Source organism: Lepidochelys kempii, chromosome 3 (assembly GCF_965140265.1).
Source record: "Lepidochelys kempii isolate rLepKem1 chromosome 3, rLepKem1.hap2, whole genome shotgun sequence".
Lineage (NCBI taxonomy): Eukaryota > Metazoa > Chordata > Testudines > Cheloniidae > Lepidochelys > Lepidochelys kempii.
The window spans coordinates 172669968-172687834 of NC_133258.1; the positions used below are offsets into that span (position 1 = coordinate 172669968).

General features: G+C 44.4%; 1 protein-coding gene across 2 annotated transcripts in view; it reads left to right on the forward strand.

Annotated features, from left to right (window-relative positions):
* The window catches only part of DYNC2LI1 (dynein cytoplasmic 2 light intermediate chain 1), a 118610-nt gene that overhangs the window by 17347 nt on the left and 83396 nt on the right, over window positions 1-17867 (forward strand). For both annotated transcript variants that reach the window (XM_073339098.1, XM_073339097.1), the window contains exons 7-8: window positions 7025-7093; window positions 11655-11732. In XM_073339098.1, coding sequence (XP_073195199.1) covers window positions 7025-7093; window positions 11655-11732 — 147 coding nt within the window. The remainder of the gene's footprint in view (window positions 1-7024; window positions 7094-11654; window positions 11733-17867) is intronic.

The window sequence follows — 17867 nt, forward strand, 5'->3', positions numbered from 1 at the left end:
TTGTTTACAGTGTATGGTCCCAATACTGTAGCCCTTACTCATGTGAGCAATCCCATTCACCTCAATGTATGTAAAGGTTTGCAGGATTAGATTCAATAATATGACTTTCTTAAGGACTTCCAAGGTTGATATTCAACTTTTTTAGAAAAGGTAGTTTCTGAAAATAACATATTACATTTAAAATGCAGCTGGCTACAACCCATGATCACAAACATACTGATGCCCCAGTTGCCAGCGATGTTAGAATACAGGTTTTTTCAACACCTTAAAAGCACAGACTCGTCCTTTAGCTCAAATGGTAATAACTGCATCAGTTGTCAGTAAGAAACAGGCTTTTTATCCTTGTGGAGGCCGGCCTCTAAAGGGGACATGATCACACATGCTAAACTAGTGTATTAATTCAACCCCTGAATACAGAAAGTAGGGCAAACATCTTACTAATCACTTCACATACAACTATTATTTTTCAAATGTATATCAACTCAATTCAAAAGCAGACTTGTTTGTGGGGTAAACAAGGTTTGTCTCCTAGAATGGAAGAAGCACAGGGCAGATTAGAGATTGGGTTCATATAGGGTTTCTACTGGGGGAATGATCATGGGCATTTCACTGGAAGGAACAGGATTGAACAAGGAGTTTTAGAGTGGGAATGGGAGAGCATGAATGCATCGGGAGAATCTCTTAAAAATAAAAAGGCTGAGGGGTATGCATTAAGTACTTTCTTGGTGGCAGTGAGGAAAATCAGACAAGTAGAGTTCAAGAGCACTAGTCCCTGTATGTAATTTGTTGTCCTGAATTAATTTTTAGTTTCTCTTCTAATTAAGGAAACTGTAATGCTTCCCCAACCCCTGGGGTCCACACATCAAATTTTAAGTAAATGTAAAGCCTAGCGAAATGTGTTGGCTTGACAAAGCTAATGAACGAAGTACCCTCTATTTTCCCCCACAAAGTACTGGATAGGCAACAGTTCAAGTTTTCCCCTAATACACTGATACTTTGCCTTAACCCTTAGTTGGAGGAACCTTCACTAAAGCAGAGAAGTTAGTTCACTCTTTAGGATCATTTTTTCCTTATTCAGTAAGTTGGAAAGGCCAAGAAGGTTGCCAGGCCAGTTTCAGCCAGCTGTGATGCAGCCATCTGTCCACTAGAAACTGACCATCTCATTTAACATAGATCACTGAAGTTTTGTCAGATGGTAATAGCTTTAAGTAACTACCAACCTGGACCTGATGTAAGCCAATTACCTACAGGTATAAAACTACTTAGCCTGTTACTCATCCCCTGAGCCGTCTACTTAATCCTATTTTATTGAGCACATAGTACTTGCATGTTAATAATTTTCTGTACAAATGTCAAATAAATAATATATGCACCTCTTAGCTAGGTTTCTGTTTATATTACAGATTTTTAAATTTCACATTTTTAAATCTCAAGTTTTTTCAAAAAGTATACTGTACATCATACACTTGACCTTCATCAGGATCCTAGATAAGCCCTTCTGTTAGCTTCAGTGAATCATAAAAGGTTACGGCTGGAAGAGACCTCAGGAGGTCATCTAGTCCAAGCCCCTGCTCAAAGCAGGACCAATCCCCACCTAATCATCCCAGCCAGGGCTTTGTCAAGCCTAACCTTAAAAACATCTAAGGAAGGGGATTCCACCACCTCCCATTCAAGTGCTTCACCATCCTCATAGTGAAAAAGTTTTTCCTAATATACAACCTAAACCTCCCCCACTGCAACTTGAGACCATTACTCCTTGTTCTGTCATCTGCCACCACTGAAAACAGTCTAGATCCATCCTCTCTTTGGAACCCCCCTTCAGGTAGTTGAAGGCTGCTATCAAATCCCCACTTACTCTTCTCTTCTGCAGACTAAATAAGCCCAGTTCCCTCAGCCTCTCCTCATAAGTCATGTGCCCCAGCCCCTGATCATTTTCGTTGCCCTTCGCTGGGTCTCTCTCCAGTTTGTCCACATTCTTTCTATAGTGGGGGTCCCAAAACTGCATGCAATACTCCAGATGTGGCCTCAACAGTGCCGAACAGAGGGGAATAATCACTTTCCTCGATGTGCTGGCAATGCTCCTACTAATGCAGCCCAATATGCCGTTAGCCTTCTTGGCAACGAGGGCAACAGTTGACTCATATCCAGCTTCTCGTCCACGGTAATCCCCAGGTCCTTCTCTGCAGAACTGCTGCTTAGCCAGTTGGTCCTCAGCCTGTACCAGTGCCTGGGATTCTTCTGTCCTAAGTGCAGGACTCTGCACTTGTCTTTGTTTATAGAATATCAGGGTTGGAAGGGACCTTGGGAGGTCATCTAGTCCAATCCCCTGATCAAAGCAGGACCAATCCCCAATTTTTGCCCCAGATCCCTAAATGGCCCCCTCAAGGGTTGAACTCACAACCCTGGGTTTAGCAGGCCAATGCTCAAACCACTGAGCTATCCCTCCCCCTTATCAGATTTCTTTTGGCCCAATCCTCCAATTTGCTAGGTCACTCTGGACCCTATTCCTACCCTCCAGCATATCTACCTCTCCCCCAGTTTAGTGTCATCCACGAATTTGCTGAGAGTGCAATCCATCCCATCATCCAGATCATTAATGAAGATGTTGATCAAAACCAGCCCTGGACCAACTCCTGGGGCACTCCGCTTGATACCGGCTGCCAACTAGACATCAATCACTACCCAGTGAGCCCGGTGATCTAGCCAGCTTTCTATCCACCTTGTAGTCCATTAATCCAATCCATACTTCTTTAACTTGCTGTCAAGAATACTGTGGGAGACCATATCAAAAGCTTTGCTAAAGTTAACGTATATCACATCCACCACTTTCCCCATATCCACAGAGTCAGTTATCTCACCATAGAAGGCAATCAGGTTGGTCAGGCATGACTTGCCCTTGGTAAATCCATGTTGACTGTCCCTGATCACCTTCCTCTCCTCCAAGTGCTTCAAATGGATTCCTTGAGGTCCTGCTTCATGATTTTTCCAGGGACCGAGGTGAAGTTGACCGGTCTGTAGTTCCCGGATTAAGTTTAGAAGTGTGTGCAACAAGAGTGATGTAATGGTGGGAGTCTGCTATAGACCACCGGACCAGGGGGATGAGGTGGATGAGGCTTTCTTCCGGCAGCTCACGGAAGCTACTAGATCGCATGCCCTGATTCTCATGGGTGACTTTAATTTTCCTGATATCTGCTGGGAGAGCAATACAGCGGTGCATAGACAATCCAGGAAGTTTTTGGAAAGCGTAGGGGACAAATTCCTGGCGCAAGTGCTAGAGGAGCCAACTAGGGGGGGTGCTTTTCTTGACCTGCTGCTCACAAACCGGGTAGAATTAGTGGGGGAAGCAAACGTGGATGGGAATCTGGGAGGCAGTGACCATGAGTTGGTTGAGTTCAGGATCCTGACGCAGGGAACAAAGGTAAGCAGCAGGATACAGACCCTGGACTTCAGGAAAGCAGACTTCGACTCCCTCAGGGAACGGATGGCCAGGATCCCCTGGGGGACTAACTTGAAGGGGAAAGGAGTCCAGGAGAGCTGGCTGTATTTCAAGGAATCCCTGTTGAGGTTACAGGGACAAACCATCCCGATGAGTCGAAAGAATAGTAAATATGGCAGGCGACCAGCTTGGCTTAATGGTGAAATCCTAGCGGATCTTAAACATAAAAAAGAAGCTTACAAGAAGTGGAAGGTTGGACATATGACCAGGGAAGAGTATAAAAATATTGCTCGGGCATGTAGGAATGTTATCAGGAGGGCCAAATCGCACCTGGAGCTGCAGCTAGCCAGAGATGTCAAGAGTAACAAGAAGGATTTCTTCAGGTATGTTGGCAACAAGAAGAAAGCCAAGGAATGTGTGGGCCCCTTACTGAATGAGGGAGGCAACCTAGTGACAGAGGATGTGGAAAAAGCTAATGTACTCAATGCTTTTTTTGCCTCTGTTTTCACTAACAAGGTCAGCTCCCAGACTGCTGCGCTGGGCATCACAAAATGCGGAAGAGATGGCCAGCCCTCTGTGGAGATAGAGGCGGTTAGGGACTATTTAGAAAAGCTGGACGTGCACAAGTCCATGGGGCCGGACGAGTTGCATCCGAGAGTGCTGAAGGAATTGGCGGCTGTGATTGCAGAGCCACTGGCCATTATCTTTGAAAACTCGTGGCGAACCGGGGAAGTCCCGGATGACTGGAAAAAGGCTAATGTAGTGCCAATCTTTAAAAAAGGGAAGAAGGAAGATCCTGGGAACTACAGGCCAGTCAGCCTCACCTCAGTCCCTGGAAAAATCATGGAGCAGGTCCTCAAAGAATCAATCCTGAAGCACTTGCATGAGAGGAAAGTGATCAGGAACAGCCAGCATGGATTCACCAAGGGAAGGTCATGCCTGACTAATCTAATCGCCTTTTATGATGAGATTACTGGTTCTGTGGATGAAGGGAAAGCAGTGGATGTATTGTTTCTTGACTTTAGCAAAGCTTTTGACACGGTCTCCCATAGTATTCTTGTCAGCAAGTTAAGGAAGTATGGGCTGGATGAATGCACTATAAGGTGGGTAGAAAGCTGGCTAAATTGTCGGGCTCAATGGGTAGTGATCAATGGCTCCATGTCTAGTTGGCAGCCGGTATCAAGTGGAGTGCCCCAAGGGTCGGTCCTGGGGCCGGTTTTATTCAATATCTTCATAAATGATCTGGAGGATGGTGTGGATTGCACTCTCAGCAAATTTGCGGATGATACTAAACTGGGAGGAGTGGTAGATACGCTGGAGGGGAGGGATAGGATACAGAAGGACCTAGACCAATTGGAAGATTGGGCCAAAAGGAATCTGATGAGGTTCAATAAGGATAAGTGCAGGGTCCTGCACTTAGGACGGAAGAACCCAATGCACAGCTACAGACTAGGGACCGAATGGCTAGGCAGCAGTTCTGCAGAAAAGGACCTAGGGGTGACAGTGGACGAGAAGCTGGATATGAGTCAGCAGTGTGCCCTTGTTGCCAAGAAGGCCAATGGCATTTTGGGATGTATAAGTAGGGGCATAGCGAGCAGATCGAGGGACGTGATCGTTCCCCTCTATTCGACATTGGTGAGGCCTCATCTGGAGTACTGTGTCCAGTTTTGGGCCCCACACTACAAGAAGGATGTGGATAAATTGGAGAGAGTCCAGCGAAGGGCAACAAAAATGATTAGGGGACTGGAACACATGAGTTATGAGGAGAGGCTGAGGGAGCTGGGATTGTTTAGCCTGCAGAAGAGAAGAATGAGGGGGGATTTGATAGCTGCTTTCAACTACCTGAAAGGGGGTTCCAAAGAGGATGGCTCTAGACTGTTCTCAATGGTAGCAGATGACAGAACGAGGAGTAATGGTCTCAAGTTGCAGTGGGGGAGGTTTAGATTGGATATTAGGAAAAACTTTTTCACTAAGAGGGTGGTGAAACACTGGAATGCGTTATCTAGGGAGGTGGTAGAATCTCCTTCCTTAGAGGTTTTTAAGGTCAGGCTTGACAAAACCCTGGCTGGGATGATTTAACTGGGAATTGGTCCTGCTTTGAGCAGGGGGTTGGACTAGATGACCTTCTGGGGTCCCTTCCAACCCTGATATTCTATGATTCTATGATTCCCCAGATTCTCCTTCCTTTTTTTTTTTTTAAAAAAATAGGCAAATATAGTGCCCTTTTCCAATCGTACGGGACCTCCCCCGATCACCAGGAGTTTTCAAAGATAATGGCCAATGGCTCTTCACTCAGATCAGCCAACTCCTTCAGCACCCTTGAATGCATTAGATTCGGCCCCTTGGACTGGTGCATGTCCAGCTTTTCTAAATAGTCCTTAACCTGTTCTTTCACCACTGAGGGCTGCTCACTTCCTCCCCATACTGTGCTGCCCAGTGCAGCAGTCTGGGAGCTGACCTTCTCAGTGAAGACCAAGGCAAAAAAAGCATTGAGTACTTCAGCTTTTTCCACATCATCTGTCACTATGTTGCCTCCCCCATTCAGTAAGGGTCCCACGCTTTCCCTGACCACCTTCTTGTTTTTAACATACCTAGAGAAACCCTTCTTGTTACCCTTCATATCCCTTACTAGCAGCAACTCCAATTGTGCTTAGGCCTTCCTGATTACACCCCTGCATGCTTGAGTAATATTTTTATACTCCTCCCTAGTCATCTGTCCAAGTTTCCACTTCTTGTAAGCTTCCTTTTGTGTTAAGCTCACTGAAGATTTCTCTGTTAAGCCAAGCTCGTCGCCTGCCATATTTGCTATTCTTTCTGCACATCCAGATGGTTTGTTTCTGTGCCCTCAGTAAGGCTTCTTTAAAATACTGCCAGCTCTCCTGGACTCCTCTCCCCCTCATATTAGCCTCCCAGGAGATCCTGCCCATCAGTTCCATGAGGGAGTCAAGGTCTGCTTTTCTGAAGTCCAGGTCCGTATTCTACTGCTCTCCTTTTTTCCTTTTGTCAGGATCCTGAACTCGACCATCTCATGGTTACTGTTGCCCAGGTTGCCACCCACTTCTACTTCTCCTACCAGTTCTTCCTGTTTGTGAGCAGCAGGTCAAGAGGAGCACAGACTCTAGCTGGTTCCTCCAGCACTTGCACCAGGAAGTTGTCCCCAACACTCTCCAAAAATTCATTTCTTCCCTATTCAGCACTCTGCTTGGTATTGAGGGGGCCACATTAGTTATGGCTCCTTGATCCCATGCTGGCTCAGCCCTGGTGCTTCTCTAATTTATACTCTCTACCGTACTCCTTTCCTTCCTTCCATTTACATGCCCTCTGTGTTGGGTGGGAATGTCTGGTGCAGGAGCCATTTCCACCAGGTTTATGCCAGAAAGGAGTTCCCTTACTCAAGAGGTGTTTTTTTCCCCCTCCTGGACATTTGTGGAGCGATTGCATTAGAAAATAATTATACTGCATAAACTTTTGTGTCTAAGATTTTGATGTCTTTTAAAAATCATTCTCATCCTGTTTTCTGGTGTTTAGCTGTTTTATTGTGCTTTTGTGACTTGTTTGAGGTTCTAAATATATTATGTTGTTTAACAGGATCATGAATTAATTGACCCTTTTCCAATCCCTCTGGTGATAATTGGAAGCAAATATGATATTTTTCATGTAAGTGATATTTTATATATATATATATATATATATATATATTTCCCATTTGGTTTTATTTATTTAGGTATAAAAATAATTAAGACATCTAGCCAAAGCTCTATGAGCCCTAACACATGATTAATAATGCAATAAAATTCCAGTAAAATGATCGTTAGAACAGGAACTCAGCCACCTACAGTAACTCCTTTTCATCCCTTCATCATTATGGGAAGCATACCCTCCTTCTCCAAAAACCTTTGCAAACACTTATCTTTTCTCACATGCCTGGAAGATCACCAGATTTGATCTGTTTCAGACAAAGGAGGGTAGCAAGTTCCAGAGTACTCCCAAAGAATGCCCTGTCTGACACAACCTCTTTTTTATAATAAGGGAAATCCAGCTTTGGTGTCCATGCTGACTGCAGTTGTGGCAGTATGGCAGAGGGAGAGAGACGATCCCTCTGGTAGGTTGGTCGCCGATTTGGGGAGCTGGGGCAGCCTAGGCAAGAAAATGAGTTATGCTCTCTTCTTAATTCTGCAATTTTAGTTTTAAACACTTGCTTACACGAAAAGAAAAGAAGGACTTGTGGCACCTTAGAGACTAACAAATTTATTTGAGCATAAGCTTTTGTGAACTACAGCTCACATCATCGGATGCATTCAGTGGAAAATACAGTGGGGAGATTTATATACGCAGAGAACATGAAACAATGGGTGTTACCATACACACTGTAAGGAGAGTGATCAGGTAAGGTGAGCTATTACCAGCCGGAGAGTGTGGGGAGGGGGGGGGAGGGACCTTTTGTAGTGATAATCAAGCCGGGCCATTTCCAGCAGTTGACAAGAACATCTGAGGAACAGCGGGGGGGGGGAGGGGCGTAAACGTGGGGAAATAGCTTTACTTTGTGTAATGACCCATCCATTCCCAGTCTTTATTCAAGCCTAAATTAATTGTTTCCAGTTTTCAAATTAATTCCAATTCAGCAGTCTCTCATTGGAGTCTGTTTTTGAAGATTTTTTGTTGAAGAATTGCCACTTTTAGGTCTGTAATCAAGTAACCAAAGAGATTGAAGTGTTCTCTGAATGGTTTTTGAATGTTATAATTCTTGACGTCTGATTTGTGTCCATTTATTCTTTTACATAGAGACTGTCCAGTGTACATAGCAGAGGGGCATTGCTGGCACATGATGGCATATATCATATTGGTAGATGTGCAGGTGGAGGATCCTCTGATAGTGTGGCTGATGTGATTAGACCCCGTGATGGTGTCTCCTGAGTAGATATGTGGACACAGTTGGCAACGGGCTTTGTTGCAAGGATAGGCTCCTGGGTTAGTGGTTCTGCTGTGTGGTGTGTGGTTGCTGGTGAGTATTTGCTTCCCGTTGGGGGGCTGTCTGTAAGCAAGGACTGGCCTGTCTCCCAAGATCTGTGAGAGTGATATGTCATCCTTCAGGATAGGTTGTAGATCCTTGATGATGCGTTGGAGAGGTTTTAGTTGGGGGCTAAAGGTGATGGCTAGTGGCGTTCTGTTATTTTCTTTGTTGGGCCTGTCCTGTAGTAGGTAACTTCCGGGTACTCTTCTGGCTCTGTCAATCTGTTTCTTCACTTCAGCAAGTCGGTATTGTAGTTGTAAGAATGCTTGATAGAGATCTTGTAGGTGTTTGTCTCTGTCTGAGGGGTTGGAGCAAATGCAGTGGCTGGACTTTACGAAAACTAGACAAGCCATTTACAACACACACTTTGCTTCTCTACAAAAGAAAAAGGACACTAAACTATCTAAACTACTACATGCCACAAGGGGCCACAAGTGGTTCCCTTAACCCACCCAGCAATATTGTTAATCTATCCAACTATACTCTTAGCCCAGCAGAAGAATGTGTCCTATCTCGGGACCTCTCCTTCTGCCCCTCCACCCCCATGAACATGATACAGTTCTGTGGTGACCTAGAATCCTATTTTCGACATCTCCGACTCAAGGAATATTTCCAACACACCTCTGAACAACATACTGGCACACAGAGACCTTCCTACCAACACTACAAAAAGAAGGATTCTGGGTGGACTCCTGAAGGTCGAAACAACAGACTGGACTTCTACATAGAGTGCTTCCGCCGTCGTGCACGGGCTGAAATTGTGGAAAAGCAGCATCACTTGCCCCATAACCTCAGCCATGCAGAACACAATGCGATCCACAGCCTCAGAAACAACTCTGACATCATAATCAAATAGGCTGACAAAGGAGGTGCTGTCGTCATCATGAATAGGTCGGAATATGAACAAGAGGCTGCTAGGCAGCTCTCCAACACCACTTTCTACAAGCCATTACCCTCTGATCCCACTGAGGGCTACCAAAAGAAACTACACTATTTGCTCAAGAAACTCCCTGAAAAAGCACAAAAACAAATCCGCACAGACACACCCCTGGAACCCCGACCTGGGGTATTCTATCTGCTACCCAAGATCCATAAACCTAGAAATCCTGGACACCACATCATCTCAGGCATTGGCACCCTGACAGCAGGATTGTCTGGCTATGTAGACTCCCTCCTCAGGCCCTACACTACCAGCACTCCCAGCTATCTTCGAGACACCACTGACTTCCTGAGGAAACTACAATCCATCGGTGATCTTCCTGAAAACACCATCCTAACCACTATGGATGTAGAAGCCCTCTACACCAAAATTCCACACAAAGATGGACTACAAGCCGTCAGGAACAGTATCCCCAATAATGTCACGGCAAACCTGGTAACTTTGTCCTCACCCATAACTATTTCACATTTGGGGACAATGTATACCTTCAAATCAGCGGCACTGCTATGGGTACCCGCATGGCCCCACAGTATGCCAACATTTTTATGGCTGACTTAGAACAACGCTTCCTCAGCTCTCTCCCCCTAATGCCCCCACTCTACTTGCACTACACTGATGACATCTTCATCATCTGGACCCATGGAAAAAAAGCCCTTGAGGAATTCCACAATGATTTCAACCATTTTCATCCCACCATCAACCTCAGCCTAGACCAGTCCACACGAGAGATCCACTTCCTGGACGCTACGGTGCTAATAAGCGATGGTCACATAAACACCACCCTATACTGGAAACATACTGACTGCTATGCCTACCTACATGCCTCCAGGTTTCATCCAGACCACACCACACGATTGTCTACAGCTAAGCTCTACGATACAACCGCATTTGCTTCAACCCCTGAGACAGAGACAAACACCCCCCGCTGTTCCTCAGATGTTCTTGTCAACTGCTGGAAATGGCCCAGCTTGATTATCACTACAAAAGGTCCCTTCCCCCCCTTCCCCCCCCCCCCCCCCCGCAACTCTCCTGCTGGTAATAGCTCACCTTACCTGATCACTCTCCTTACAGTGTGTATGGTAACACCCATTGTTTCATGTTCTCTGTGTATATAAATCTCCCCACTGTATTTTCCACTGAATGCATCCGATGATGTGAGCTGTAGCTCACGAAAGCTTATGCTCAAATAAATTTGTTAGTCTCTAAGGTGCCACAAAGTCCTTCTTTTCTTTTTGCGGATACAGACTAACACGGCTGCTACTCTGAAACTTGCTTACGCAGTCATTTATCATCTGATTTACAAAGGACAAGTAAGTGAGTGGTCACATCTTCTAATGCCTCTCTGTAAATTAACTGATAAGCAATGTCAAAGAGCATTGCAGTTGGTTCCCTCTGTTATTTAAAAAAAAAAATTCAAGAAATGCACCGTTCATTTTCATGAAGCAATTGATCCTCCTGGGCCTGGACTGACATATTGTGACAGCTTCCATACTGAGTCCTTTAGCTGGCAGTACAATATACTGCTGTGTGACCAACTATTTGAGCTTTTTAATTCTTACTAGCAGTGTACTATGCATTCTTTCATACCCAGGTTTTGCTTTATTAAAAAAAAATCATGATTTTCTTGACTCAGTAAATGATTCAGAACATAATGGACACAGGATGAAATCCCGGTCCCTTTGAAGTCCAGGATGTTACCCACAGTTTTTCCAAGAAAGGTCATTATATGATCTTGTACATATACTGAACAGGCACAGTTACTGATTAAAAGGGGTGTGTGTGTGTGTGTGTGTGTATTTGTATGCACATACCTTAATTGGTATGACTGGTGGAGTTTAGAGGGTATACAGCCATAGGTCAAAAGACAGTCAAATATTGTGACGTAAAAAGAGAAGATTACCATATAGTACGGCAATGTTGTTACTTTTTAAATTTTAAAGCAGGAGAGAACAATGACTCATTGGAAATTGAATACACATCCCCAGTTAAGAGACTCCTTCAGGCAATAATTAAGCTTGAGCCTGGAGTAACAGATTGCCTGTAATAGGAGTCCTCTATAGAAAAATAAAAATTGTAACTACTCTTTTAAGTCACAATAGATGGTTATTGAATTCTGTATTGAGAGATAATTATATTATACAACTTTTCACTTAAAAATAAAAAGTGATAGCTAAACGCCTTCATTGTAGCATAACCATCTAATGCAGTTTATATTAAAAAAAATAATATTCTCAGTGTAAAAATGTTTTTTATATGTACTTCTTCAGGAGTTTGACTCTGAGATGAGGAAAATAATGTGCAAGACACTGAGATTTGTTTCGCATTATTACGGAGCATCACTAGTGGTTTGTATAGTCTTTTTTTGTTGGGGGAGGAGAGGAATGGGCACTATTTGTGAGATGAAACAATAACTAAAATAGATATATAAAACATTTAGATAAACATGATACGATTGGGACAAATCAGTAAGGCTCATGATGGCTTTCTCCATGAGTGAACCTGTTAATAGGGATGTTGGGGTCTGCAGAGGAAGTGTGGGGTATATCAAGTGAGTAAACCAGCTCTGAGAGTCCACCAGTCAGAATCCCTGCAGAGGACACACAGGGGCTATGCCCCCCATCACAGAACATGGTATAAACAACCCCCAACAACATAGGTGTCCTGCACCTTGCTGCAGTATTCCAAAAGAGGACGGCTTTCCCCATAGATTTTCTGTGCAAGGTCCTTTTACTGAAGCTTTATGTTAGGATGACACCATTTGTGCCTTCATATCTTGTCTCCTCTACCAGATATGTTAGAGTATTAAACTTCTTACACCCATAACTTTGGATCCTTTTAAGAGGTGCTACAGATAAAAGGCATAGATCACTCTTCCATCAAGGGGATAATAACATTTTCTTAGCATAAATGGAAAACTTTATCTTGCTACTGGAATTGTTACAAATAAAATTCCTCATAGTGAATAAAATCACTCTGGTTAAAGGTAGTGAAAACCAAATTAACAAAATCTAGTTAATTTTGATGAGTTTCACTATTTTATTGTGCCATGTACTGTAGATACTCTGTGGTATTTATTAAGTAAATAGACTGGGCTACATGCTAGCTACTGCAGGAAAATTGGCTTAAATGAGTGTGCATACATGCTTCAAAAGTAATAGTCACAGTAGTTACAGCCCTATCTGAGAGACTAACAAATTTATTTGGGCATAAGCTTTCATGGGCTAAAACCCACTTCATCAGATGCATGGAGTGGAACATACAGTAGGGAGGTATAAATACACAGCATATGAAAAGATGGGAGTTGCCTTACCAAGTGGGGGGTCCGTGCTAACGAGCCAATTCAATTAAGGTGGAAGTGGGCTATTCTCAACAGTTGACAAGAAAGGGTTGTGGGAGACCTAGGGCTTGATCCCATTGAAGCCAATGGCAAAATTTCCATTCACTTTGATACTGCAGGTCGAGAGCCACAGAGAGTGCCTCTCAGGCCCTGTCTACCTAAGAAAGTTGTGCTAGTTTAGCTTAAGATGTGATTTTAAATTGATGTAGTTAAACTGGTACAAAAAGCTAGTGGACACTCACTCTTATTTAATTTTACCAGTGACTTATTTTGGTTTAACTTAAATTGATTCCTAATTGACTTAATGTATAATGAAATAAACTTGGTTTAAACTGATATAAAAATGTCAGTACAGCCCTTTGGATTGATTTAGCATCACACCTTAAGGTAGGGTAGTGCAAACTTTCTCATGTAGCCAAGGCTTGAGAGCTGTACTTTAGGTCCTCCACAAGTGAAGTTTCAGTGAAGCATGGGGGAGTTCTCAGAAAGGCCATCATAGTGGCAGCCATCCTCCACTGTGTACCAGAGCTAGAGGGTAGATTTTTGTTCTGGTTTATGGTGTGTGCATATGTGCACTCCAAACCAGAATTTGACCCTTAGGATTAGATTTCACTAAATTTAGAAGAATGTTAAGGTGTCCTCTAAGCCTCTGTGTGGCCTATGTCAGTTAAAAACATTTGACCCCCCTGCACTGGTGTCTGGGGACCAAATCCTCATCCTACTGAAATACGTGGCAGAAGTTTCTTTTTCACATGCTTGCACATGTCCGTTCCACTGTAGGTTTGTGTGTACCTTGTGCAGTTGTCAGACAAGTTTTTTCCCTCAGTGGTACTCGCTGGGGTGGCCACGGCATACTGGTATAAGGGGACAGAGCTGCCCTGACTCCCCCCCAACCCCTCCCCAGTACTTTCATACTGCCAGTGACAGTTGTTGGAGTGATCTCAGACTTGTTGGCATAAGCTTCCCTCATTCCTTTGCATATATACCTTGTTATTGTTAGGAGGTAGTTAGTTAAGTTTAAGTTAGTTTTAGCAACAGATTTTAGTCTTAGGTCTTTTTGGACTAGTTTTCATCTTTTGGTATTGATACCAAAATGATGCCACACTCACCAGGTTTTAAGTTCTGCCGCACATATGCTAAGCCTGTGCTGATCAGTGACCCACACCCAGCCATTTGAAATGTTTGGCAGAATCCTACATATGTGACAAATGTCGAGGTTTGTAAGGGATTTAAGCCCCACTCAAAGAAAGATAGAGTGGCAAGGCTCAAATGTTTGCTCATGGAGGCAGCACTTTGTCCCCTATAGGACTTGTTTCATGCAAAGAGTGCCCCAAGTACATCAGCCTTAGTACACAGTGCAGTAGAGATGTCCACAACTCCTCAGTCCCATTCAGTGATGTCAAAGAAAAGGCTTAGACGCTTCTCAGGCTCAGTACCTCAATCGGGGATGTCGGTGCTGAAGCCTAGTAGAGGCAGAGACTCTAGGACATTCAGGAGAGAGACTCTAAGATATGCTGGAGCAGTCTTCAGCTAAGAAGAAGGGATTGCCACCTTCAGAGCCTGTTCCAGGTCTGTTGAGGGCATCTCCTGAAAGATCTCTGTGGCAGACTATCAGTCATTGCCTCTCCCAACCACCCCAGAGTCGTATGCATCCCCAAGGGACCAGCTTAGCCTCTCAGTACCACCATCCCCAGTAGTACAAGAAGGTTTACAGTCGGTACTGATGCTTGCAGCACCTACCTCTCCATGTCAGAAACTCACAGTACCATTACCTTCCAAGTTTCCACAAAGGCTACTGCAGTCAAAGGGCAAGCCTCCAATGATATCTCCAGTACTACCATGCTCAGGCTCAGGCTACCTATCCCCAGTCCCAACTGTTTCTGACCCCCTAATGTCAGACATTTCAGATTCTTCCTCTTTGCACTTAGAGGTGCATTCCTCTGTGTCCCATCCAAGACAGAGGGCATATTGTCCATCTTAGAGTTGAGGACTGCGGATTACGCAACAGTCAAGCACTGGCCTCATCCTCTTAAGGGTGATGGGCTGGTCAAAGTTGGGACTGAGTCCCATATGAGAGTCTACTCTGGACACTGTGGGGCATCCCTCCTCTGGCTTGGACCTCCCTGTAACTTTCTCATTCTTTGTCATCAACACTGCTATGAGGATGTTGGCAGCAAGAGCATCATTATCTGGTTCCCAGTACCAAGATCGGTACCGAGCTTTCAGAAGTTACCCAAGCGGCTTCCCCACCACAAGTCATGGAGTAGCCACCAACTCAGAATCTTGTGGTATCCTCTTCTTCATCTCCAGATGAGGCTGTTGAGGCAACAAGCGAGTCACTACCACCCAACGGCTCATCAAGATCTGTTGAGAAGAGTGGCTTCTGTTCTTGACATTCAGGCAGAAGAGATGTGTGAAAGCTCACACAAATTGGTGGAAATTCTGGAATCGACAGCCCCTGCCAGGGTGGCTCTGCTGATTAATGAAGCCACTTTGGAGCTGGTCAGGGCGCTGTGGCAGACACCATTCTCCTTACCTCCCACAGCAAAGAGAGTTTAAAGGAGGTACTATGTCCCTGGAAAGGGCCATGAGTATTTGTCCTCTCACCCTCTTCCTGTTCGTTAGCAGCTGCCTCTTGGTGGTGGCAGCTGCTAACAAACAGGAGAGACAAGGACATCAAACATCAATGCTGAAAAGCAAAGAGGTGAACAGACTACTGTTTAGACCCAAACTTTATTCTATAGGGAGTCTGAAGTTTAGGATTGAAAACCTACAGGCACTACTGAGCTGCTATGCCTTCACCCTTTGGGAGAAAATTATAAAATTTAAAAATAAGCTACCAGATAACTGTAGGCAGGTATTCACAGTAATTGTGGATGAAGGCAAGTTGATTGTCCTGGAGAGCAATTCTGGCAATTTGGATGGAGCAGATGTGGTGGCTCAAACCATGGCATCAGTTATTTCTGTGAGAAGATGTTCATGGTTACAGTCATGTGGGCTGCCTACAGAAGTCCAGCAGACCATCCAGAACCTCCCTTTCAAAGGTCCCTCTTTGTTTTCTGATAAGATGGACAATAAGCTCCATAGCTATAAAAAATTCAAGAGTGACATTAAAATCTCTTGGAATCTATACTCCTGTGACAAAGAGGAAACATTTCCATCCTCATCAGCCATACAGACACCAAGGCTTTCCTCCCCAATCTCAAGATCCACTGAGGAGAAAGGGCAGGAGTTATAGGAGATTATATCCGTCACCCTCCTCTTCAGCATCAGTAGGCTCATCCCATCCAGCCACCTTGTCTAAACAGACATTTTGATGTGTTGATCAAGGACAGTGTACCAGTTACTGTAGTTCCAGCTGTTTCCCACCTTTTGTTTACAAATCACTTATCCCATTTCCTAAGTGCAGGCCCACATAACATTGGATCAGTGGGTCTGGGAAAAGCCCTCCAGATCATTTCTACCCTTCCTCCCCACACCCCTTCCTCGTCCTTCTTAAGGGACCACTCTCACAAGATAGTCTTTCAGCAGGAGGTCCAGTCACTTCTTCAGGAAGGGGTCATAGCGTGAGTCCCATTGGGCCTCAGGGGGAAGGCACTGCTACTCCCTGATCCTCAAAGCAAAAAAAGATCTCAGGCCTATTTTAGATCTAAAAATTGAACAAATTTCTGAAGAAAATAAAATTGCGCATGGTTATCCTAGCCTTGATTATTCCATCCCTGGAACAGGGTGATTAATACACTGCCCTTAGCTTAAAGAACACTTTACTTCACAACTGTTGGCAGTTCCTCAGATTTGTGCTGAATAGGTCCCTTTATCAGTTTACAGTGCTCCCATTTGGTCTCTTAGCTGCTTTTCGAGTGTTCATAAAGTGTACGGTGGTGGTGGCAGCACATCTACAAAGATCAGCAGTCCATTTGTTCCCGTACCTAGAGGACTGGTTGATTGGAGGTCAGCCCAAAGCTCAGGTGTTATCCAGTGTATCAACTGTCCTGTCCACATTTGATGCGCTGGGGCTCCTAGTAAATTGGGACAAATCCATTTTAAAACCTGTACAGAGGATAGAGTTTATTGGCGTGGTCTTGAACTCCACAAAGGCCAAGACTTTGCTACCACAATCCAGGTTCGAAGCACTACTGGGCTTGGTGCTGCGATGGAAAACATATCGTCTCACCACAGCATGCAGCTGCCTCAGCCTCCTGGGTCGTATGGCAGCATGTACCCACATGGTTCAACTCACCAGGATGCATCTTAGAGAGCTTCAAACGTGGCTAGCATCAGTGTGTGCCCCAAACTGTCATCTTTTGGACAAGGTGGTTTGAGTGCCAGGGTCAGCTTTGTCATCTTTGGATTGGTGGATGAACCCTCTGGAAGTCTTTGTGTGGGGGTGCCCTTCAAACTCCTGGTGCCAACCCTCACTTGAGTCAAAGATACATCAGCCCCAGGTTAGGGGACCCATAGGAGGTCCTTGCAGACTCAAGGTCTCTGGGCACCTTGGGATCTAATGGCTCATGTATTTGTCAGGGAGTTGCCGTGTGACTAGCCTGTTCAGTTTTCCTCCCACATTATAGTAGGAAAGAACTTGTTAATTCTAATGGATAACTCACTGTTTTTTATATCAACAGACAGGGAGGAGTGATGCAGGATAAGTATAAAATTAAAGAATTAAAGTTATCTTAAGTTTGGCTAAGGAAATATATATGTGTTGTAAAGAAAGGCTCCGACTAGCAAGTAGAAGGGAGGACTAATAAGTGATAAGGCCAGAAAGAATAAAGTAGGGAGGATGTCTGGTTCAAAGAATAACTAATGATATAAGGGGAAGTTTCTAGAAAGAAGACCTCTGACCGATAGGGGTGACTACAGATGGTTTTAAATTTTAAACAAAGAGACTCTCTCTTAAAATGAGCCAATACAGCCTGTAGTGGCTTGGAGTGGTTCATAGAATCATAGAATATCAGGGTTGGAAGGGACCCCAGAAGGTCATCTAGTCCAACCCCCTGCTCGAAGCAGGACCAATTCCCAGTTAAATCATCCCAGCCAGGGCTTTGTCAAGCCTGACCTTAAAAACCTCTAAGGAAGGAGATTCTACCACCTCCCTAGGTAACGCATTCCAGTGTTTCGCCACCCTCATAGTGAAAAAGTT